This window comes from Phocoena sinus, chromosome 7 (genome assembly GCF_008692025.1).
Source record: "Phocoena sinus isolate mPhoSin1 chromosome 7, mPhoSin1.pri, whole genome shotgun sequence".
NCBI classification, from domain to species: domain Eukaryota; kingdom Metazoa; phylum Chordata; class Mammalia; order Artiodactyla; family Phocoenidae; genus Phocoena; species Phocoena sinus.
Genome location: NC_045769.1, coordinates 7523121 through 7546099, shown reverse-complemented (window position 1 = coordinate 7546099; position 22979 = coordinate 7523121). Strand labels below are relative to the sequence as shown.

At 60.3% G+C, this 22979-nt stretch overlaps 1 protein-coding gene across 5 annotated transcripts in view; it reads left to right on the top strand.

Annotated features, from left to right (window-relative positions):
• Positions 1–22497, top strand: part of DIS3L2 (DIS3 like 3'-5' exoribonuclease 2) — a 376911-nt gene extending 354414 nt beyond the window's left edge. For 2 of the 5 annotated variants that reach the window (XM_032637766.1, XM_032637767.1), the window contains exons 15-21: positions 15535–15718; positions 16360–16446; positions 19149–19296; positions 19529–19803; positions 19972–20076; positions 21306–21407; positions 22017–22491. In XM_032637766.1, the coding sequence (XP_032493657.1) occupies positions 15535–15718; positions 16360–16446; positions 19149–19296; positions 19529–19803; positions 19972–20076; positions 21306–21407; positions 22017–22169 (1054 nt within the window). In that variant the 3' untranslated portion in view covers positions 22170–22491. Of the gene's footprint in view, positions 1–10663; positions 11149–15534; positions 15719–16359; positions 16447–19148; positions 19297–19528; positions 19804–19971; positions 20077–21305; positions 21408–22016 lie in introns of those variants that run through there. The other 3 variants (XM_032637768.1, XR_004350756.1, XM_032637769.1) reach the window with 3 other exon arrangements.
• The last annotated feature ends 482 nt before the right edge of the window (positions 22498–22979 follow it).

The window sequence follows — 22979 nt, the reverse complement described above, 5'->3', positions numbered from 1 at the left end:
AAGTGGAGGTTAGGGAGGTTAGCCGTCCAGGTAACACAGGCCCTGTATGGTGGACCCCCCCCACCCCGCCTTCCCTCTTGACTTCAACAAGCAAGAGCACAAGAGGTTGCTGCTGCCCATCCACAGGGAGAAGCCTGCCCTCCTGCGCGCCCTTCCCATCCAGGCCAGACCGGGTCTCCATAGAGGCCTGAGGCCAGCGCTGGTCCGAGCCCTGATAAAGCTGAGCTCATGCCGGGGAACCACAGGAATCTTCAGGAAGCCCTTATATATTCAGAGTTGCGTTACTTGCCAGATGGATCATTTCCCACTGCCAAACTTAGAAAGCGACCCCTCGGAAATTCCTCAGTGTGGAAGGAAGGGCCCTGAGGACGTCTGCCCACGTGCCTCGTGGGCAGGGAATGCATTTGCCCGTTGTTTCCTAGCCCAGATCTAGACACCTTTCCTCTGCTTTACTAGCAAACGGTTGGACACCTGCTAGTGCCAGCTACTGGGCAATGAGAAAGATCCTCCCCCCCCCGAAGCACACAGCCCACAGAGGAAGACAGGTGTGTAAGGTAACATCCACAGGCGGTGACGAAGGCCATGGTGGAGGTGTGCGCCCAGTCTCTGCATGCAGTTGGCAGCGGACACCGCCCTGAGCTGTGCTCTGCCTGTAAGGTGAAACCAGCAGCCAAGTCTTTGTGTTGTTGCAGAATGACCAGATGGCAGTAATTCTGCAACACCCAAATGTGCCCTGTGAGGAACTGGGCTTGAACTTCACAAAGATTTTTTGGGAAATGGACTGGCATAGACACCTCTAGCCAGGGAGCACGGTCTCTCTCTCCACAGTGGCTATGGGAGGATGGCCACAGCCAGGTGACCACACAGAGCCCTGCAGGGCACTGGGCAGGGCCTCCTCCCAGGTGGGGACAGCTGGGCTGAGGCCTCTGCCAGGAAGAGCAGTTCTCACCCTGAGGGAAGCCTGGGTGGAACGGGCTGGTCCTCCCAGTCATGATGGCTGCCCAGGCCTGGCCTGAGCCACCTATGACGAAGCTCCCAGAGGCCATTGCTGACGCAGAAATCTGGTCAGCTTCCCAGGCGCCTAGAGAACTGTTTTAGAGCATCTCTAGGTCCTGGAAAAGCAGGGTTCCCTGTGCATCCCAGGCTGCCCTAAAAGATGGACTTGGCCTGCAGAGCGGCAGCTCAGGAAAGTAGAACTGTGGGCTCCATTCAGGCTTTGACATCCACTGGCCTTGCCGTCTGACTTACCATCAACCCAGCCTAATCCAGGTTGTTCTGGCCTTGGATCTAAGGTGGAGTTGAGGGTGGCACCTGGAAAGGGCTGAAGTCTTCACACAGCCTGTATCTGAGAGCTTCCATCAGTCCAGAGATGCAGGGGTAGAGGTGGGGATGAAAACCAGCAGTCTCCTTGCTCGCCCCTGCCACCCCTCCCAGTGTGCTCGCCCCTGCCACCCCTCCCAGTGTGCTCGCCCTCTCACCGGAGGGAGAGCCGGTGCGCCCTGGAGGTTGGCTGTGTGTGTGTCTAGGCAGGGACATGACGATGCTGGGGAAGCCCAGAGGCTCTGGATGGGAACAAATCCATTTAAACCACTCTGAACCTGGTTCATAAAACTGTGGGTCAATATTTTAAGAGTCACATAACTAACGAAGAGCTCTGCCAGACTCAACATACCGCATCCCAGTGGGTGATAAGACAAGCGTTAGTTCAATGGAAACAGCCCAGGAGAAGATTTTTTTTTTTTAAATCTGCTACTTTTCATATTTAGAATGAGGTGGGCTGCTCTGGACAAGAGTATTCATTTATCAGGTGACCAACACATGAGCCCCAGCCATACTGTCACCCTGTGTTGGATCTAAGTGATGACTGTCTACAGGTAGGGAAGAATTTCGTTAGAGCAAATCAGCAGGTCCCATCAGGCTGGCGGAAGCTGACTTAGGTTCTGTCTCTTGAGTTCACATGCCTGCCTTCCAGCGGGGAACAGCTGAAGGGAAGCTGCAGGAACCCCACTCCTAGGCCCTTCTCCTGGGGGTCTCTGCTTCCACCCCCCAGAACTGTCCTCCTTCCCTCTTTTCTGTGGAGCACCAAGCAAATCATGTCTCTGCAGTGCCTCGTTCATTCCCCAAACAGGCATTTGACATTGCAGCTCTTGGCCTGTCTAACCCAGGTTGAACAGCACCTACACGTGCCCCTGGCCCTGGGACACAGAGGTGGACAAGGCCTGGTCCCCAGACAGGAAAACTGGCCTCAAAAGAGACGGTCGCAATCCAACAATGAGTTCTGGGGCTAGAATCAGCCCAGAGGACCATGGGCCAAGAAGGGTGATGCCTGAACTGAGCCTTGAAAACTCAGCTGTGACTCAGTGGAGGCAGGCTAGGGGTGGCAGGTGGGGGGAGCACCTGGAAGCCCCGGGGGGTCCTAGGAAGTGTGGGTGCACGTCACCCAGGAGGAAGCCCAAGGAGAGACGCCAGTTTCCTCATGGCTGCGGGGGGAGCTGGGCTGAGGCCAGCAACAGGTCAGTGAGACGTGCAGGGGCCAAGGGAGCTGCAGCCTTTGATGCAAGAAGCCAACCCACCCTTAGCCCAGCCCCTCTGAGGGCCCTTTACACTGTCAGGGGCTGGGCAGTTCTAACAGTATGGAACTCACCAGGGGAAACAAAAAGGACCAGAATTCTTTACCCAGCTCATAGTTCAGTGAGAAAACACCCTCTTGGGGCAGACTAGAAAGTCTTGTGTGAGGCTTGCTGAGGTGTCTCGGCAGCTCCTAGGGCAGGCTTCCAGACCAAGATGTCTAAGGGTCGAGATGGCCATAGCCCCGAGGACGACTCTCCCCGCCCTTCTGACCCACTGAGTAGCGTTCGCCAGAAAGAGGTCCACAGATGAAAGAGGCAGAACCTTCAAGCCTTTAGCCGGCGACAGGAGAACTAGAGCAGTAAAAGCAAATGTGCTCAGCCCCTGTGCTCATCCCAGGGGCAACACCGAGACACAGAAGGAGGCCAGAGCCCCAAAGGCAGATGGGAGGAAGTGTTCACATGGGGAGCTGGCGGTGTAGGGGTAAGTCCTATTCCTGTCCTCTTGTCCGCCGAGCCAGAGACAGGCAGAGGTAAACCGAGGGCTAAAAATAAGACCTCCAGGGTCACAGGATGTCCCTGCCCGGCCAGGCCCGGAGGTGGGCTTGCGTGTTTGCAGGCCCAGTACGACCAGCCTCAGACGTGGGGGCAGGGAGCCTTGGGGAAAGGCGCTGTCCCTCTGAGGTTGCTGGGCAGGTGGCAAGCTAGGTCGAGATGAGTGACCTCGGCTCCTCTGCTGCTGCAACCCTTGCTGAGGGCGGGAGGTGCCCTTGACAGGGAGGAAGGGCGGTAGTGACACAGCAGACCACCACGGGTGCCCGTCCCCCAGGTGCCAGCGTGGCCTCAGGGCAGGCCCTGTGTTGACCCCCCGCTGTCAGCAGAGCCCTTGGTTGGGTGCTGCTAAGGAGACCCTGCTGTCCAATCCTTAGAAAGCTTAAGGCAGGTGGCACAGGTTCACCTGAGGAAGAGCAGTGGATGGGGCCCCTGGTGTCCTCTCTCTGTAAGCTTAGGGGAGTCACATGACCTCTCGGAGCCTCCCTTTGCTCGTATGAACAATGAGGGGTCTAAGACTTGTTGTGAGACTCAGAAGGGCCAACAGTGGCCAAGCACCTGGCATTGGGCCTGCACAGAGACCCCCAAAGGCATCTGCTCGCCCGGGCCAGACTCGGGCCAGCTCCCCACTCCACAGCGAGGCGGACAGGGGCTGCACCCCCAGGCCCGTTTCCTCCTCTGCAATGGAGGCGGCAGGATCCTCTCTCTCTCCCTCTCCCGCAGTTGTAATGAGGGTCGCATGGCTGCCATACGTGCAGACAACGTAAAGCACCATAGGAATGTTAGGAATTGGTCTTGCATGAACCAAGCAAAACATTGCAGATAAAAAACATACTTAGGAGTGCCTACTGAATGCCAGATACTGTTCCAGGCCCTGGGAATCAAGGTAAATGGAGCTGGCTGAGCCAGCCAGAGCCAGGTTGGTGGGGGACAGGTGGGAATGGGGTGGGGCTGGAGGGCGGCCTGGGCCAGTAAAGGCATCACAGGTGCAGGTGAGTGGAGACCCAGGTGAGCAGAAGCCAGAACACGGCTGCAGCGTGAGAGAGTAGGATTTGTGTCATCTGGGAGCCGGGGGGCGTAATCAAGAAAGTATTTGGCAGTGCAGTTCTTGGTCTCTGTCTGGGCCGAACAGAGCAGAGGGCTGCGGAGCAAGGAGAGCCGGAAAACCCTCGCTGGGACCCGCAGCCCAGCCCCAGGGCCTCGAGCACTGAAGACTCGTCTTCATCCATGACCGGCAGGTCTGCCTTGGGTCCAGGGGGAGAAGGAAGGACTGACGTTTCCCAAAAGATTTTACAAGACATGTTGTCTTCAAGGAAGCCGATCCCACCCACGTGTGTGGCTAGAACTGTAGCCCACTCTTGGACCTTTTTCACAAAGCCAAAAAGGGCATGTCAGGGTTACGAGGAGCCCCACGGGGGCCTTTGTAGCAACCGGAAACACTTGCCCAGTCTGCCCAGGCAGTTTCCTAAGGTGGTGTCACAGCCAGGTCCCCCTGCCAGTGTGCGTCCTGCCTGCACCTTCCACTGGCCCATCTCTTCCCGGTGGCGTCGGCGCAGGTGCCCGCAGGAGGTCAGTGTGTCGGGGCTGGGGCCCCACCCCTCCTGCTCATTGCTGCAGCCTCCCCGGGGCCCCCCTAGTGCTGCAGGCCCCGATCGCACGTGTGCCCTGGACAGCCCCCCCCCCACCCCCACCCCCAGTGGAACTCTGGGCCTCCCACAGAAATGCAGAATCCTGCAGGGCTTGCTGGAGGCGGAGTTGCTGTGCCGGGGCATGGTGGGGGGAGAACGTGGAAACGCAGATTCCCTCTTTACGGCAGAGGGGCCACTACTGGCCTAAAGAACTCGGATTCCCATTCTACCCGTTCCAGAAACCCCTTTTCTCCTGGACACATTACCCTTTCCTCCACTTGCACCAGGTAGGCCTGGCAGCCCCTCTCATCACAAGTTAGGGGTAGAGGACAGACTTCAGAGTCAGAAAGCCCAGTCCCTAGACCACGGCCCTGCCACACACTGGCTCTGTAATCTACATGGTCACCATCCTTGGCCTTTCAGACACTCGGTTTCCCTGTGGCAGATTAGGCCTGACACGCCCCTTGCCGTGCAAGGTTTTGTGAGGATTTGATGACATCACGTGCCCAGCCTGAGACCAGCAGTGGTTCCTATTTCCCTGCAGCCTTTAGTGGTCATACAGCTGGGGTGGCGGCCCTGCCCAAGGAGAGCTGCTCCCCAGCGGCAGTGAGGCCAAGACTGTCTTGGAGGTGAGCGAAACATGCTCTAAGGTGCAAAAGCAAAGGAGCTTGAGTTCCCAAGGACACGCGTCTCTCCTCTCTCACCTAGCTGCCTTTTGTAGAGTGTGTGTGTGTGTGTGTGTGTGTGTGTGTGTGTGAGAGAGAGAGAGAGAGAGAGAGAGAGAGAGAGAGAGAGAGGGATGGAGAGAGAGAGAGAGAGAGAACCTGTGCATTCCACAACACCCTTATCTCTCGAATATTCTCGTACCTAAAGCCTAGTTTCTAAATCACAATTGATCTCTCCCAACGTCAGTGACCCACCGTGCCGGCCCCCACCGCACTTGCCCAGTCTCTGTCCATTATCCAGGGCTGGCGAACCGGCCCCCGCTTTGGGGCTGGGGCCTGAAAGGGACGCCAGCCAGGGAGTCCACCTAGGGCAGATAAGCCACTGGGGGCACCACAGCGGCTCCCAGAGGTGGCGGGGCTTCTGCGCGTCTTGGCCGTACCTCCTCTGGTCAGCGGTTCCAATTCCAGTTGGACAGCAGCTAGAGGTGGAGAAAGGCATGTGTGTCAACACTGTGGTGGAGCTAGCAAGCCCTAATTACCCAGCTCTTCAAGGCCACACGGCACAAACTGTGACCTGGTTCTGCTTAGGGGGAGTTTTCTGCCACGAGCGCAGGTCTGCCCGGTGCCTCGGAGAACAGAGCCCTGAACCTTGGGAAGGGAGCGAGGCTTCTCTAGCTTCTTGACGCTGACAAAGGGCTTTCTGCCTGTCAACCCGGCTCCCGGCAGTCCCCTCCCCCCTCCCTACCGCAGCTACTGGGCCTCCCTTTGGCAGGGCCCGAGGGCCGCTCTGAACTGGAGCCTCTGGAGACGTCCTTTGAGGTAGAAAAACAAGCGGCTGAAACGTGCCTCCTCGCTGCAGCTGGGCCCCGCCCGCTGAACCTATAGAAAGGCCCTGGAGTGGATTCAGCCTCCCAGAAGAGGAAACCTGGCTCCGGCTTCACCCGCAGGTCCTGTTATGTCTGGCTCCAGAGGCCTTCTCCTCTGGGGTTTTCCACGCCTGTGAGCTCGGCCCCATTCATTTCCCTGTGGTTTCATGGGAATGTCCAAAACGCTCAGCAGGTTGCAGTGAGCCCAGGAGGAGAGGGGTCAGCGCGAGGCCCGAGCGGCGGCCGGAGCGCCCTCCACTCGGGCCTGCAGCGGGGTGCCCGCCGGCTGTGGATGGGCGCCCTTCCGTCAGTCTGCTACATTTCCTTTGGTGATCCCCCAACCTACCCACCCACCCGGGAGACTGCCTGCAGCTCCCTCCCTCCAGGCTGCCGCTTTCCGGGCTCCGGGCTACCAGCTCCACCCTGGCCTGGGAGAGAGCTGCGCTGTGCTCCCTTCCCATCCCCAGCAGCTTCCACTTTAGCGCTCATCCGGCCGCTGACTTCCCATCTCACCGGCTCCTGGGCTCTTGCATTTTCCACCACACTACACTCAATTAGGGGCTGTGGGGAGAGCAGCGGAGGGCCCCTTGAGGGTGGCCAGTGCCTCCGCTCCCGCTGGCTGCTCAGCTGCAGAGAAGGGGCCACGCCCAGGCGCACAGCCCTTGTGAGAGGCCTAGCGGCTGCCTTCACAACCAATGCGAAGCCCAAGGGCTCCTGGCCCACAGTGAGGATGTGCCCAAGTGGGGAAAGCTTAGTCTTGAGAAGAAATGAATTTGAAACTGGCTGGGAGCAATTCTTATCAAATTTCCAAGTTAGCAGTTTTCACCGAGAGCTAATTGAACAATCTCTGTAAGCGGCCTAATTCCATTTGCAGGAGGTTCCCGCAGAGTTGTGAGGAGTGCCCTGGTGGCTGAGGGCAGAAGAGGCTGTTCTAAGTCTCTCAGTTGGTTTTGATCTTTGAAAATGGATGCATTTTCAGGTTTGGGCAGCAGCCGTGCCACTCTGCCCTGGCTGCCCGGCTCCCCAGTCACTTCCAAAGCCACGTTCTGAGTGTTCTGGGTATGGAAAGGCTGAGTGAGTTTCTCGTCTGGTTAGCCTGGTAAAATGGATCTGGAGATGGAACATCCTTGGAGGCTCAGCCACTCTGGCCAGGCAGGGTTGAGAGTGTAGGGCACCACGCTGGGCCGAGACCCCGCTGCCGGTGCCAGCCTCATCCGTCGTCTCTGGGAGTTCTGTGGGAGCGCAGCGTAGCCCGCTTGGCTTGGCCAGCCCAGCGCTGACCTCAGTCTGGACTGTGCCTGCCCCAACTGTGGGTCGGCCCACGGAGGCTGCCCTGTCCCTAGGCTGTATTCAAGGGGCCTCTCTTGACCTGACGGGTATGGGCCCTTCTCTTCTCTCCTGTGCCCAGTGGACTTGAGAAGACAGTTTTAGGGACAGGGCATCACACACGGTCTCCCCTGGGGTCCTTCTTCAGCAGAGGGAGGCCCAGACAAGCCTCCTCCTCTCCACCCAAACCTCTTGGGCCAGCCTCCCCTGCTGGGAGCTCACAGCTGCGAGGATACATAGCCTCTTCCCTGAGTAGCCACGAACCGGGCGGTTCGTTGGTCTGGTACTGACCCCCAGGTTCTTTCCCATTAGCTCCTTTGCCTCTGAAAACATAGTCAGATCTTTTGGAAACTTGAAACAGCAATCAGAAAACAGTACAGAGGCCCTTCTCACCCTCTCTTCAAACTATTACTTCTTTCACCAACAAACGTATTGAGAGGAGTCCCCACTGGACCGCCTCCCTCACCCTTGAATCTTTGGTCTTCGGAACCAACTTCCTCACCCTCAGGGCTGTGGCCGCAGGCTCCTCCTTGCCGAGTCCGGTGGCCTCTCCAAGGCCCCCCTCCTCAGCTCAGGGTCTGCACGGGGCACAACTGCCCAGCTGGAGCTGGCTCCCTCTTAGGCCATGTGGGCTTCTGGGCCACCTCGTCACCCTCTGAGGTCCCTCCCCTCCGCTCCCAGAGCGTCACTTTGGCGTGCAGCTCCGAACTCGGGCCTGCCCTGGCCTTTCTTGCTGCCTCTGGCTGCGGCCTGCAAGCCCTCAGATTCGTCAGCTACCCCCTGACTGCGCCGGGCCTCTGGTCCCTGTGCCCCACTGCCACCGTGTGCTTCCCTTTCATGGCCGTCCTCATTCAGCACGTCCTCACCAGCTCCCCCACGCAGCCCACATCCTGGAGTCTGGCTCCCCAGGCCCCGGAGGCCCGTCCCGCCCTCACCTCGTAGCCCTCCTCCCTCTTCCCTTGATTCCTAATTTTCCGAATATGGCTGATGCATGTTTTTCCCTCGTCCACACCTTTGCTCTTTTATCCCTTTCATGTGAAGTGTTTCCCTCCTCTTGGCCGTCTCCTGAAATTGGTCTTAGATTTGTGGGTGTATCCCCCCCCACGAGGCTGGGGGCTCCTGGAGGGCAGGCCAAGGCTTCCTGGTGGCAGCAGGGCCGGGACATGGCAGAGGCAGCAGGGTGTCGAGGCCACGCAAACTGGTGGCGAACCCAGCTGCTGGTTACGAGGTGTGGGACTTGGGCCTGATCACCTTTCCCTTCTGCACCTTAACCTTCCCCACACTTTAGAAAGGGGTGGAAGCACCTCCCAGGCTGCAGGAGGATTTAATGGGCCACACCTAGGCTGTCGCCTGCCCTCTGTCGCAGGTGCTTGTCTCTTCCCTCTCTCCCTGCACCCACCCACAGCAGCAGCTCCGAAAAGGTTTCAGGCTGAGTAAGTGAACAAACAAACGAATGGCTGGAGGGGGTCTGGGTAAAATGACAAATGCCACCAGCTTGCTGTGAGTTGGGACAGGTGCTCTGTAGACTCGGGGGATGGGCAAAGAACAGGGGAAGGCTGTAGCTTCTTTCTCAGTGCTTGGGAGTGATGTCAGCTTCTTAGGCAGAGCTTTATGTTTTCAACAACCTCTAGCAGCAAGTGTTAGGGGTCAGAAGTATATGCGTGAGGGCTGTGTGCCCGCGCAGAAAAGGGGCTTTGGGGCAGGGACCCAGCCCTTTCAACTTCTGAGTGTGCACCATCCTGGGAGTCCTTCATCGTGCACAGATTTATTGAGCGTCTACACTGTGCCAGGCCTCGCACTGGGCCCAGGGTAGGCGGCACTGGGTGGGGAGGGGAGATACAGCCTACAGTCAAAGGGCACAGCAGTGTGGGCTAAGTGCTGTGATGGGATAGGAACGGGACGCCCAGGAGGCACATAGGAGCCAGGTGGGCCCCTCATGCTGCCTCCCCAGAGGAAGGGACATCTGAGAAAAAGAGATGGGGGGAGAATGGTGTAGGATTCCAGGCTAAGGGAACAGCAATGCAAATGGACAGAAGCAAGAAAGAGCCCCAAGAATTCAATATGGGGACTTCCCTGGTGGTCCAGTGGTTAAGAATCCGCCTTCCAATGCAGGGGACGAAGGTTTGATTCCTGGTCGGGGAACTAAGATCCCATATGCTGTGGGGCAACTAAACCTGCGCGCTCAGGAGCCCACACGCCACAACTAGAGAGAAGCCCGCAGGCTGCAATGAAAAAGATCCTGTGGGCTGCAGCTAAGGCCCGATGCAGCCAAATAAATAATAAATAAATATATTTTTTAAAAGAATTCAATATGACTGGAGTGTGAGGGTTAGGGGGGCAGCGAGAAGAGAGAGGTGACCCGAGCACATGACAAGAGGTGGCCTGGAAAACCTCATTTTACCAGGAGGTGGAACTGTCCTGAGGACAGTGGTCGCCCCTGAAGGGCTTCAGGCAGGAGAGGGGCGTGACCATCCAGATTTGCCTTTGAGAGAGAAAGCATCTCTCTGGGTGTGAAGACTGAAACAGCAGGGAGTGGCTAGAAATAGGGACGCCAGTTGCTAAGAGATGGAGGCCTGGACCGAGGTGGTGGCATTATGGCGGGAAGCGTCTAGGACCTTGCTGTATTCAGCCCAAACCCTAGGGTCGGGGCACCCAGCCCAGTCACTTACGCAGTATACGTAATAATAATGTAATATTTATTTAAGACCAGGCACTTGTCTATCGTAGGCCCATTTTTTGTCAGGTAAATAAATTGAGATTCAGAGAGGTTCAGAAATTTACCTGAAATCACACAGCTAACGGGTGGTAGAGCTGGGCCTCGAGGCGAGCTGCTGAGCTGGTAACCACTAGCCTCCTCCTCTCCCGCTGCCCGGGCTGTGCACTTGCATCAGGGAAGGAGGGGGTCAGGACAGGTGAGGAGCGTGCGCCTCACCACAGGACACGCCCAGCTGCCCAACCAGAGGGCCTCCTGTGGCCACAGACACAGCCAGTTTCTTCATGGACAGGGGTGGGCAGCCTTCCTCCGAAGAGGCAGACATGTTAGCCCATTTCTCTTTTAGCCGCTGCCTCACCGCTGTCAGGTAGAGCGGCCTTTCCCAAACATCATCCTTTAAGATGTGACGCAAACAGCTTCAACCATCAGTGAGCAGTAAGTGCCGCATCCCAGTAGCTCCTTCTCACCAAATCCTGATGCATGTTAGCATCTTAAAGGCAAAGGGATGTCCTATAATAAAAAATCACATGAATTAAGGCCCTAGCATTTCATACATATCTATACTTTTTTGTTAAGTAAGTAACGTTAACACAGTCTGGCATATACCATTCTAGATAAGGCATCTCTGCCGCGTGAGGAGCGTGTGTACTTGTGTGTAGCTCGCCTGTGGTCTTTACCTGCCATCTGCCGTAGCAGGTGAGGGACTCTGAGGCCTCTAGGCTTGCTCACCTCCTCCCTGGAATGAGAAGCCTTCCCTCCAGCACCTGGAGGCCCAGAGCACAGGTAGGCGGGGTGCTGTGGAGTTAGTGCTGCCGAGCTTGCATCCTGGCACGGCCCCCTGGCTAGACCTTCATCTGTCTGTCACAGCAGAGCCGGCCCAGCCCTCCAGGGTCATGGGGCCCCTGGTGGCACTGAGCCCCAGATGCTCAGCAGATGCCAGGCCTGAGACCAAGGCCCCAGCTCTGAGGATTTGGCTTGCGGTTCTGGAAGGTGATCCTGGCTGGTGGCCATTCCTGAGCCCTATTTAGAGCAGTTGTCAGGCAGTCGCTGAGATCCAGCGCCCGCCCCCCTCCCCTGCAGAGGGGAGTGAGCTCATGTCTGTGCCGCGCTGGGGCGGGGGCTGGGTTATGATCAGGGCAGGTACCCAGACCAGGGAGCAAGTCTGAGGCCAGGGCAGTGTGCAGGGCTCCATCCCAGCTTGGGTTTCATACCCCAGTCAGTATGTGCAGTTTGCTCTCAGAGGACATCCTAACCACCCAGGACAGCTTGGAGCATCTCTGAGGGCCTGGGCATGCAGCTCTGCCCCTCAGAGGCAGGAGGAGATCAGGGTGAAGGGGTGCTTGCTGACCGGTCAGCTGTGGGAGCACCTCTTCTAATCAGCCTGCCTTCCCTCAGAGCGCTGTTCACTCTCCCTGACTGAGCAAAGCCTTCAGCCCCAGAGCTGGCTCTGGCCAAGGAAAAACACACTGAATGGGAGCCCAGAGACCCCTGGACCTTGGGCCGCAGGGCTGCAGTTTATAAAGTAAGGCTCCTTCCTGCCCAGAAGTTGCTGGGTTCTAAGCTGCGCCTGCCACGTCCCAGGTCCTGCGGCAGGAAGATGCTGGGCGCCCCCTGCTGGCCCGTCCGGGAACTGACCCGTGAGGAGGACCTGTGGAGCCCCGTAGGAGCGGGCCCCTGTGCAGGCCCAGATGAGAGCAGCGACACCCACCTACCCCCGCCCCAGTACTGGCCAGCCCGGCTCCCCTTCCGGATGCCCGGCCCCGTTTCTGACGGTGAATCCTGAACTCATTGCAATCTGGCTGCTGATCGCTTGCCTTTCCCTTGGCCTTCCTGTTGCCACGCTGAGTGGGGGGACCTGGGCCATCGTTGCTGCACCCTCCCAGGCACCCCAGGGCTGGATGGGCTCGGGCTCCAGGCGCTGCTCTGCTTTCTCCCGCCCACAGGCTTGCACTTCCTCCCCGCCCTGCCCCCCACCTGGGGGTGTGAGAAGGACTTTGCGGACAGGTTGTGGGGAGACAGTCCCTGCTGCTATCCTAGGACACTAATGAGCTGTGTGGCAGCACCGAGGGATCGGGCTTACTGCTGTGCCACCTCCCTGTTAGGTGACACTGACATTTTTCTGGGAGGCATGGGCTGTATCTCTGAACTGTCTTGGAGGGAGGCTGCCCTCTTAGCTCCGGCCCCCTGTCCTGAGGGGCAGGCTGAGACACTCACGGATGTGGAGCCCCCAGAGGTACGAAGGGGCCTGTCCAAGATCAGCCCCTGCGACCAAAGCTTCGCAAGACTTTCAAGGTAACAGGAGCACACTTGTTTTTCTCTCAGCAGCCTCAGGTGACTCGTGGGACCGTACTGGGGGTCGCTGGAGAAGCAGCTTGACTGAGGACTGTTATCACTGCCTGGGGCTTCGGGTATCAGTTCCACCCTGCTGTCCCTTCCCTGTGTTCTCCGCCTTATATGAGGTCTGAGGCGGGAGAGCCCCCGCAGGAAATAGGATCTAGAACACAGCTCATTAGGAGGCTCCCTGAACATTCAGTTCCTTTGACCCAAGGGGTGGGGGTGAGGTTAGAGAGGGCGGGGCACAGGCTGGAGCCCCCGCCCCTCCAGCCCTGCGCTGCTGCTTGCCCTGCCCTAGCCTGAGCTCACATAACCCTCCTATGGGGCCATGCTGTCCCCTGCTGGCCACGCTTGCAAAACGCAGCCCAGGGTCAGCCCCAAGGTTACGGGGGTGCTCCCTCCTCGCCCAAGCCTGAAGCTGAACTAGACCGCAGGGCTCCAAGGAGCAGCCTGTGTGCCCCCGGCCCACAGCGATACTGGGACTGCATGGGGAGACAAGTCTGGAACCACCCGGCACAGTCACGTGTGCTGAGTAGGCAACAAATGAATGGCTGAGTTGTGCATCTGAAGCGTTTACGTGATGATGTTCTGCAGGGTCTGACCAACAGCAGGCAGACATCAAGTCAGACATCCCTCTAGCAGGACTTGAGACTCCTCTCGAGTTGACAAGATCTAAATATGAAAAACAAATGTGAAGAGTCAGATGGTGCTAGACTGTGACACAGGTGGCCCTAGACAGGCTGACCCTTGTTGCCAGGTAACTAATCAGGCAGTAAGTGCCCAGGAGGGATGGAGATGCCCTTCAGGGAAGACATGGAAAGGTCAAAGGAGGGTGACAAATGGCAGGGATGGAAATCACAGGGCACCACGCGGCTTGCAGGATCTTAGCTCCCCAAGGACCAGGGATTGAACCGAAGCCATCGGCAGTGAAAGTGCGGAGTCCTAACCACTGGACCGCCAGGGAATTCCCAGCACCTCCCGTGTCTTGAGGCTGACGTCACGCCAGGCACAGGGTCTGCCCTTGAAACATGTTTTACTCCTGTTGGTTTGCACAGCCACTCTGCGAAGCACGTGCTATTATTATCCCTGTTCCACGTTCAAGAAAATAGAACAGAAAACGTCGGTGACTTGTGCAGGGTCCTACAGCAAGAACATGCTGGGGCTAGGATGTAGGCCTCGCTCAGGAGGTTTGGTGGTCGGGTTCCAGCGCATGAGCTCGAGGGGTTTTAGCAGGAAGTGGTATGCTCAAGGACAGGTTTTGGGGTGGGAGGCAGGATGGCCGCCTAAAAGACTGTTGCTGCAACCTACGGGGAATGAAGAAACTCATTCTACACACAGGCCTCCTGCATGGCAGAAGGGCCACTGAGACCTGACCCTTGCAGTCCTTCACCCAAGCCCTTCCCCATGGTGGGTGGTAGGCTGGGGGTCGGCCCACCACGGTGCCCACACAGGAGGAGCTAGGAGTGCAGGCCATGGGTGGGCCTCCTCCTGAGGTCCAGGCCAGGTCCTGGTGGTGCCTGCCTTGGGGCATTCCACAGCCCTTCTTCTTCACAAGGTGGGCTTTGCAGGGAGACAGACGTGCTCTGGGCGACAGCCCGGCAGACCAGAGCCACCCCTCAGCGTAGAGGCCTAGCCTGGGGAAGGCGGGGCTCTGCCCACTCACGCTCTTGTCCCCCCACTGGCTGTTTCTTCCCAAGAGCTTGGGGAGGGGACGAGGCTAACCCCAAGCACTGCCCACACCTCCAGAAGGGGACGTTCATTTCGGGCCCCCAGCTGCTGCCAGGCCTGTCAGAGCTTCCTCCCTGACCTCTCCTGCCTCTGTGGGAGAAGCATGGGCTTGACCTACCACCTAGAGCTTCAGGTTCAAGGCTGGGAAGAGGCTCCCCTAAGCTGGGCAAGGCCCCAAGAGTCTCCCCAAGGGAGGAGGCTTTCCCCACGTAGGGCACCAGCCCACACCCACGCCCCTTCCTGGAGGCTTCAGCTCTCACACACGTGCCTGCTCCACTTGTCCTCTGCGGGCGCCCTGGGCAGGACAGCAGCACGTGGGCTTCCTGCCCCAGATGGCGGGGCTGAGGGTGGCGCTGAGCTCAGCGCGGTGACGCGGCGTCCCCCTCTGCCTGACTCCTGCGCTTTGGCACACTTCTGCCCTCCCCCGTCAGTCCCTGCTGCTCCCTGTGACTCGGCCTGCTTTGGAGCCACATCCATTCGCACTCGTGGACCCTAATCACACTCGGGCAGTGCAGGCCTGGAGCGTTGACTCCTAGAAGGATGGCTCTGTGGTTTGAACACCTCGGCAACGCCTTTGTCTTGTCTCAAAACGCACGGCTTTCCTCTTGCCCTCTGTGGCTCTCCTATTCATCCTCAGAGACACTCACCTTTCCAGGGGGGAAGAGAAGCCACGTACTCCTGGGAACGGGGGGCTCTGGGTCTGCACGCCTGCCTCTACACACCCCCGTGCAGAGTCCTCTGACTCCTCATGGCCTGCCCGGGCATAGTGTTTTCTTACAGCTGGACGTGCCCCCCAGTGTTCTGGGAAGCTTAGTCATTCAGCAGAGATCTTTACTGAGCACCTTCTCTGGGTCAGGTGAGGTCCCAAGCACCAGGGCTACAGGGGGGAATAAGACAGGCACCATCCCTGCTGTCCAGGATCCCCATCTAGTAGGAGACCCAGCGCACGAGCTAACACATCAGCAGCGAAGAGTACAGACTGGTTAGGGCCGTGAGGGGCGTGAGCCGAGGAATGAGGGGGAAGCAACTTGCAGGAGCAAAGTAGATGGGATGCCGGGGGTGGGGGGGCAGCTTGAAGCTGACACAAGGGTGCAAGAGAGCCAGCTTAGCAGAGAAGCAGGAAAGAACGACCCCCGCGGTCCCTCCCCACTGCAGGCTCGTGGAAGAGTTCATGCTCTTGGCCAACATGGCTGTGGCCCGCAAGATCCACTGCACCTTCCCCGAGCGGGCCCTGCTACGACGGCACCCCCCACCCCAGACCAAGATGCTCAACGACCTGGTGGAATTCTGTGACCAGATGGGGCTGCCCATGGACTTCAGCTCTGCAGGGGCCCTCAATGTGAGTGCTGGGAGCACAGGGGCCGGGGAGGCCCTGCTTAGGGAAGGAGGAAGAAGGCCTGGGAGCTGGGCTCAGCAGCCTCTGCATCCCACCAGGGTCCGTTACCCTTTAGCCAGACCCCACCCCCACCCCAAGGGAGAGGGGAGGGCCTGGGGACAAAGCCTGCAGCTCACAGGGCCTGGGAGGGAGTCCCCTCAGGGCTCCGCTGTGGGCAGGGGTCCTGTGGCTAGGGATGGGCCGGACTCGGACCCAGAGGCTTCCGTAGGGGCTGGGATTATTGGAAGGCAGAGGCTGTTTTTCACGGGAAGGGGTATCAGATGCTCCCCACCTGGAACTGAGCGGCATGGGGCTCAGGAATCCATGGCCTCGGTTCGCACCGCACAGGAGGGAGACTGTCCCCATCTGTGCCCCAGGCCTGGGCTAAACCAGCCCGCCCAGGCCAGCCAGCTGGACATGGAAGGACTGACCTCAAGCCAGGACCCTCGAGGCAGACCCAGTGTGGGACACAGTCATCCATGGCCATCTGAACAGGGCTGGACCCCTCGGCTGACCTTTCCTCCCCAGGGCCAGATGATCAGTGGGTGATGGGGCCCCAGAGCCTCTCCCCAAGCCTGACTGCATATCACATGGGTTCCTTCCAGAAAAGTCTGATGGAGACATTTGGAGATGACAAGTACTCACTGGCCCGGAAGGAGGTGCTCACCAACATGTGCTCCCGGCCCATGCAGGTAAGGAAGGGCCAGTCCTCCATCCTCCGCCTTCACCTTGGAGCACCCATGCCTCCACGGGCTCGGAGAACCTTAGGGGAGGTTTGGGGAGGGTGCCCCCCGGCAACACCCAGCACAGGAAGTCCCTGGGCTCCTGAGCTTGGCCTGCTGCCTCCTGCCCAGACTTGCCTGTGGGCTCAGTTAGAGGAGACATTTCAAGCCCCGCTGCCCTGCTGCCCCCCTGCATGGCCTCTGGGGCTCTGCTTCCTGGCAGCAGGCGGGGAGCCACGCCAGGGCACGTCCCAAGACTCCAGGGCCCGGACCCCACACACCAGACCAGCTCGGGCAGGGGAATGGGGCCTAGTCAGCAACTCATGGTCAGATGGGAACCCTGGAGGGGAGAGAGAACGTTGGCCTCCCGCAGTAGCCTGCACAGGGGCCGGTCCTTAGCCCCCACTGTGGCGTGTGGGCCCCGGGCAGAGAAATCTCCCTGTCGCAACCGGTCGGGAGAGGGGGAAGTGAGGCCGTGAGGCTGTGTCTGCAGCTAGAGGACAGGCCGGCCACCTGGGAGGCAAGACGGTGGGCTTGCTCCTGGCAGCCAGTCGCAGCTCTCCAAGGCCGTGCTCCAGCCCCTGTGGGGCTGAGCATCTTGGGAAGGAGCCGCCCCCGTGGACTGTCAGGTCAGCGGGAGCTGTGGGTGCTAATGGGTCCAGCGGTGGGCCGCAGCCCGGCCTGGGAGCAGTGATAGACCGTCGTTTAGGGGCTCGGTCACTGGGCAGATTCAGTCTGTTTCCCAAGAACCAGATCGTCTCAGCTGGTTGCAACCGACTTGTTTTCTGAGACCTCACAGCTCTGCCAGGAATGGGACCGTCAGGTCCGTCGGGGTCTGGCAGCCGTTACCCTGCCCCCAGTCACCGATGTCTGTCCCGCACCGAGCACTGTAAAGCACCCCCCATGGAGAGGGTGGCGTGTGTCTCTGGCCACTGGGCTTGACACCACATACAGGCCCGATGAAGCTGCCGTTCCCTGCCCTCAGCCTCTGGAAGCCATCCACCTCTAAGGCCAACCCAGCCCTGGAGGTCCAAGGAAAGGAGCCCTCTCCTGAGTCACCCAGAGCCTGAAAAAGACCCGACTTCTCCTGGCCTTGCCTGCCAGCAACCTCAGAGGCCAGCCTTTGCCTGGGGATCTGATGTGAGGGAGTGACCAGAGTGACTGTGGTGCCTGGTTCCCTGTCTGTGTCCCAGTTCTGGGCCCTCACCCATCCCACGCTGCCCAGAGGTGCCTTCGCCACCCAGGAAGGGAGCCGGGGCCCCCTGCCCTCCTCAGCCCAGCTCATCTGGGGAACTGGGCCACTTCTGAGAACAAGGTCCAAACATGGCTCACAGTGGAGGCTGCTCCCTCCCCCAGTGACTTACCCGAGATGTAACCCAGGGCCCAGCGGGAGCTGGAAGGGAAGCAGAGTTGGGTAGCCGAGCAGGGCACCGCCAGCTGCGTCCTGGATTCCAAGGCCGTCATGCACAGAGTAACCGGAGCCGGCTGTCCATTTGTGCGAACACACGAGGGTGTGACTCTGGCCCTGGCAGAGGAACCCGGTCACTTGCTCCCAGGCAGCCGCGGGTCCTGGATCCCCAGCCCTGAGAAGTCGGGGAGCGCAGGGCAAGCGGCTTCAGGGCCCGTGGCCAAGGCTCTCAGCACAGCTGCACCCCGCGGGCCAGGCTGTTTGCTGGGCCCCTAGAGAAGCTCAGCGTCTCTCCTTGGGCCACAGTCCTAACTCCTGCCCTGCAGGAGGGCCTTTTGAACTCAGAGCTCTGGGTCTCGGTCTCAGGACAGGTTGTCAGGGGCAAGAAGGGCTGAGACTGGGAGACTGGCCAACCACTGCCTCCCTTGGCTGGTGAGAGGTGGAGTATTGGGGGCACAGAGGTGCTGGGGTGCAGGCGTGGCCTTCAGCAGGGCAGGGATGAGGACTAGAGGGCAGAAGGTCGGCTAAGACCAAAGACTGGACCAGGGCCAGAGAGGAAGAGCCAGGCGCCCGTTTTGCTCTGGGTGGAGGGCATCCTGGACCTTCTCTCCTACCTCCCGCTCTGGCCACATGGTGGTGTTAGGCTTTGTGTCCTGGCGAAGTCCTGCAGCCCCCGGTCCGGCAGGCCCACGGGCTTTCTCTCCTGCTCCCCATTTCAGTGTAGCTCCCCCAGCCCTGTCCTGGGGAGGGGGCCAGCCAGAAACGATCCCTCCTCCCGGTTCCTGGCAGTAACAGCCCTTAAGACTCAGCAGTGACCGGCTGTGGAGGAGGATGAGTTCCAGCCCCTCCCCGCTGTCCTCTGACTTCAGCACAGGGTCTCCCCTCCCCGAGGGCTTTGGTGGCAGGTCCCCCCAGGGCTCTGAGGGAGGAGTCCCTTCAGCATCTTAAGGGTTCCCAGCAAGAAACACACAGCCTCTCCCCCCCGGCCCACTCCACTTCCGGTCATTGGCAGAGGGGCTCTGGGCAAGACCTGCCCTTGCCTTCAGCAGGAGAGGGGCAAGGGCACCCACGGCTCCGCCCAGTCTCATGGCAGCCCCAGGGGTCCCCTCACACAGAACAGCCCCTGACGTCCTCGGGCCTGCCCGGCTTTGCTCAGCTGCCCGCAGCTTGGCAGGTGGGTCCACGCCCCCAAGACCGCCCCTCGCGAGGCTCTGAGTCTCGCACCCAGCCTGGCCAGGCTCTGAGGTGCGCCCCACCTCCCCAGATGGCCTTGTACTTCTGCTCGGGGGTGCTGCAGGACCAGGCGCAGTTCCGCCACTACGCCCTCAATGTGCCGCTCTACACGCACTTCACCTCGCCCATCCGCCGCTTCGCTGACGTCTTGGTGCATCGCCTCCTGGCCGCCACGCTGGGTAAGGGGTGCAGCACAGGGGGCGGTGCCAGCCTGTGCCCAGCTAAGGGCTACTCCCCCCACCCAGAGTGGGTGCCCGGCGGCCAGAGGCCACACTGCCATGACTGTGGAGGCCTCAAGGGGTGGGCAGCCCAAGCAGTAGGGGAGCCTGTGCCAGAACCTCCCCTGTGAGCGTGTGCTAGGGGCTCGAGGGCCCTCACCGTGGCAAGCCCCCCTTTCTCGGCCCTCCCAAGCTGGGCATCAGGGAGGCCTCAGCTCTGCGCAGGGCTCCCAGGCCCCATCTGACCCGGGCCAGGGGCACCATGCTGCCCAGAACCCCGCCAAGGACGGCACACACACAGCACCCGCCAGTGGGCCCCCGACCACTCTCTGCCCAGGCTACGGGGAGCTTCCAGATGTGGAGCCCGATGCCCTGCAGAAGCAGGCTGACCACTGCAACGACCGCCGCATGGCATCCAAGCGTGTGCAGGAGCTCAGCACCAGCCTCTTCTTCGCCATCCTGGTCAAGGTGAGGCCACCAGCCTGTCGTCCCTCCCCTTCCCTCCACCCCACCTTCCCGCCAGGGCGCCTGCTCGCAGGGAGGGCTCCAGGAGTCCGGGGCCTTTGGCAGCTGGGGTGGGCCCTGGGGGGAAACTGCATCCCCTGGCCGAGCCTTGGCTGGAGCCCCGCCCTGCAGGAGAGCGGCCCGCTGGAGTCGGAAGCCATGGTGATGGGCGTCCTAAGCCAAGCCTTCGACGTGCTGGTGCTGCGCTACGGGGTACAGAAGCGCATCTACTGTAATGTGAGTACCGGGGGCTGCCGGGGCCAAGGCTAGGGGTGTTCTGGGCAGGCAGAGGGAGCACCGAGCCGCGTCCACTTAGCACATTCCCTTCCCCCCTGCCTGTCCCTGTTCCCACTGCTGGGTCTCCTCCCTGTTTCCCCAGCATCTGGGGAAGCAGCCCTTGGTAGACACACGAGCAGTGACACTGCGCCCCTCGCTCAGCTGTGGGCTGTACTGGCACCAAGTTCACCCGATGGGTCCTGCCGAGACAGCCAGCCGTGCCTGCCTGGGATCAGGGATCCAGGCCGAGGGTCAGGCTTGGGCCTCTTTCCCAAGGACTTGAGCCACCAGAGATCAGGTCCATCCATAACCAGTATAGGAAGCAGGATAGGCAGGCTTTGGGAGATTTTTTAAAGGAACATAGGGGAAGGAAAGACCAGAGAGAATGGTCCGTGGCCACTCTGGAAGCTGTGTCCCCTGAAAAACAGGAAGAGGCTAGCCCTTGCCCCGGTCCTGCCCTGGGGGGTGCTTCATTCGAGGTTCTTTCCAAGGGTACTTGGTGCCAGTCTAATGCCACCTGAGGGACCTGTTCCAGCTGACCTTGTGGTTAGTGAGTCACCACCTGGCCCCTGACCTTGGCTTTGAATTTCCCAACACCCAGAGGACCTTGGGGAGTGCAGAACGCGGCACATAGTGTGGAATAAACATGGTATGAATGAAATGGATTAAAGCAGGAGAGACAGAATGGAGTCAGCAGGAATCCAGTCGGGCTCTCGTCCTGAAGCTCACTGAACAGCATGGAGTTCAGGTCTAGATCGCCGCTGCTCACAACGCAGCCCTCAGTCTGTGCTAACAGACCCAGGGCCGGTAGGGGCGGCAGCCCTCCAGCCTCAGGTGCCCGGTCCACCTCGACCCTACAGGGATGGTCCCTGATGGGGCAGGACAGACCCACCACCTGCCCCGAATAACACGTGGAGCCACCGGTGCCCCCCGGCCCCCGCCCCTCAGTGAAGGTGGCCTCTCAAGGCCGCCCAGAAGCTGGCCAGAGGCAAGAGGCGAGGGTGCGGGCCATCCCCCGTCAAAGGTCAAGCAGCCACTGTCAGGCAGCAGGGCAGGGAGCTCCCTTGAGGCCAGTCAGAGGTGGGCCAAGGCGAGGGGCTGCTTCCAAGCACTGGGGGCCTTGCAGGGTCAGAGATTAAGAGGCGGCACCCAGAGCCCGGGTCCTGAGATGCAGGTGTGTGCACCCCCAGGCGCTGCCACTGCAGTCATACCGTTTCCAGAAGGTGGGCAAGAAGCCGGAGCTCACGCTTGTCTGGGAGCCTGAGGACACGGAGCAGGGGCCGGCGCAGCAGGTCAGACCCGGGGGTGGGGCAGCTTTTCCGGAGCGCCACTGGGTCCCCGTCCACCCCACTCTTGGCGAGCCCCCTCCTGCCTCCTGGGCGCGCTCCCCGGGCCTCCCCTCCTGGGCTCCCCCTACCCCCGGCTCCCAGGTCTACCCAGCAAGGCCGGCAGCGGCTCCCCGTCACCACTCCTTGGGCCTAGCCTCCTGGCAGCACCTTCCTTCCCCGGAATCACCCACCCTAGGGAGAGGCAGCGGCCTTTGCCCACCTCCCTAAAGCAGGGCCCCTAACTTCGGGTGTCCTTTTGAGAATCTGATGAACGCTGTAGACCTCCGACCCAAGGAAACAGCTTTTTACCTACGACATGCTTCAAAGAGCAGACCCGGACCCCAGTGGTTTCTCTCTGGCGCTGAGCGATCCCAGCAGGCATTGCCCACAGCAGCGCGTGGCTTCGCACCGGGACTCCATGGCCTCAGCCCTGAACAAGCTCCGCTTACAGATGAGCCAGTGGAGGCCTAGGGAGGCAGAGCGAGGGGCGCCGGGGCCCGGCTGGGTGGACAGCCCCCCGGGCCGCCCCCTCACCGGCACCCGCGTCCCCTGCTGGGCTCTGCTCTGCCTCAGGTCGTCGGCATCTTCAGCCTGGTGGAGGTGGTGCTGCGGGCGGAGGCCACGGCCCTCAAGTACAGCGCCATCCTGAAGCGACCCGGCACGGAGGGCCTCCTAGACTGGCAGGACGAGCAGGGCGGCCAGGACCTCGCGGAGGAACAGGACTGAAGCCGCCAGCCGGCCCACCCCTCCCCCACTCCCATTAGGAATAGGAACTTCGGGCACCAACGGGGATTCTTAATTTGGTTTTTAACAACTCAGGGTTTTGTTTTTATTTTTTCATTCTATTTCATTTTTGCAGCTTGGTTTTCAAACTGGAGGGGGAGGGTGGGGCTGGATGGAAGGCTGCGGGCTGGCCGGTGCTCAGCAGCGCAGAGCTAGACCTGGTCCTCCTGGGAGGCCAGCGCCCCTTCTGCCAGGTTACCCACTGCCCTCCCGTGCCCGGAAAACCAGGGTTTTTCAGTAAATCAGAGTCATGGAATAAAATCAAGTGTGAGTGCTGCCTGGTGTGTGGGGCACCGGGGTGGCCAGGGTAGTGGGGTGCCCCTTGGACCCAGGACGGGGGACCTGGCCCGGGCTCCACCCGTCACAGCTGAGCTGGGGTTGCCACCCTTGGGAGCCTTCCCGGCAGTTCCAGGATGATTCACAGAGCTGGCCGCGTGGCAGATTGATGCCAGCGCCTCATTCTGGCTGATTAGAAATGGAATTAGTATGCAAGACAGCAGGCTCACCCGTCACCGCGCCGCATGTAGCTGTGTCCATCCCCACCCCAGCACTTCCTCTCTGCCGGCTGCCGCCCCCCGTGGCCCCAGGACGGGGGCTTGGGCCCTGTGCCGCCCACCCCCACTTCCAAGGCTGGAGCTCTGGGTGGCCCTGTCCACCTTCCTTAGGGGGGGCCAGCACCCCAGCATCTCCTGTCCCGATCCTGTGCCCTGGCAGCAGCAAGGGAACCTGGGGGCAGAGCGAGGCCTGGCCCTT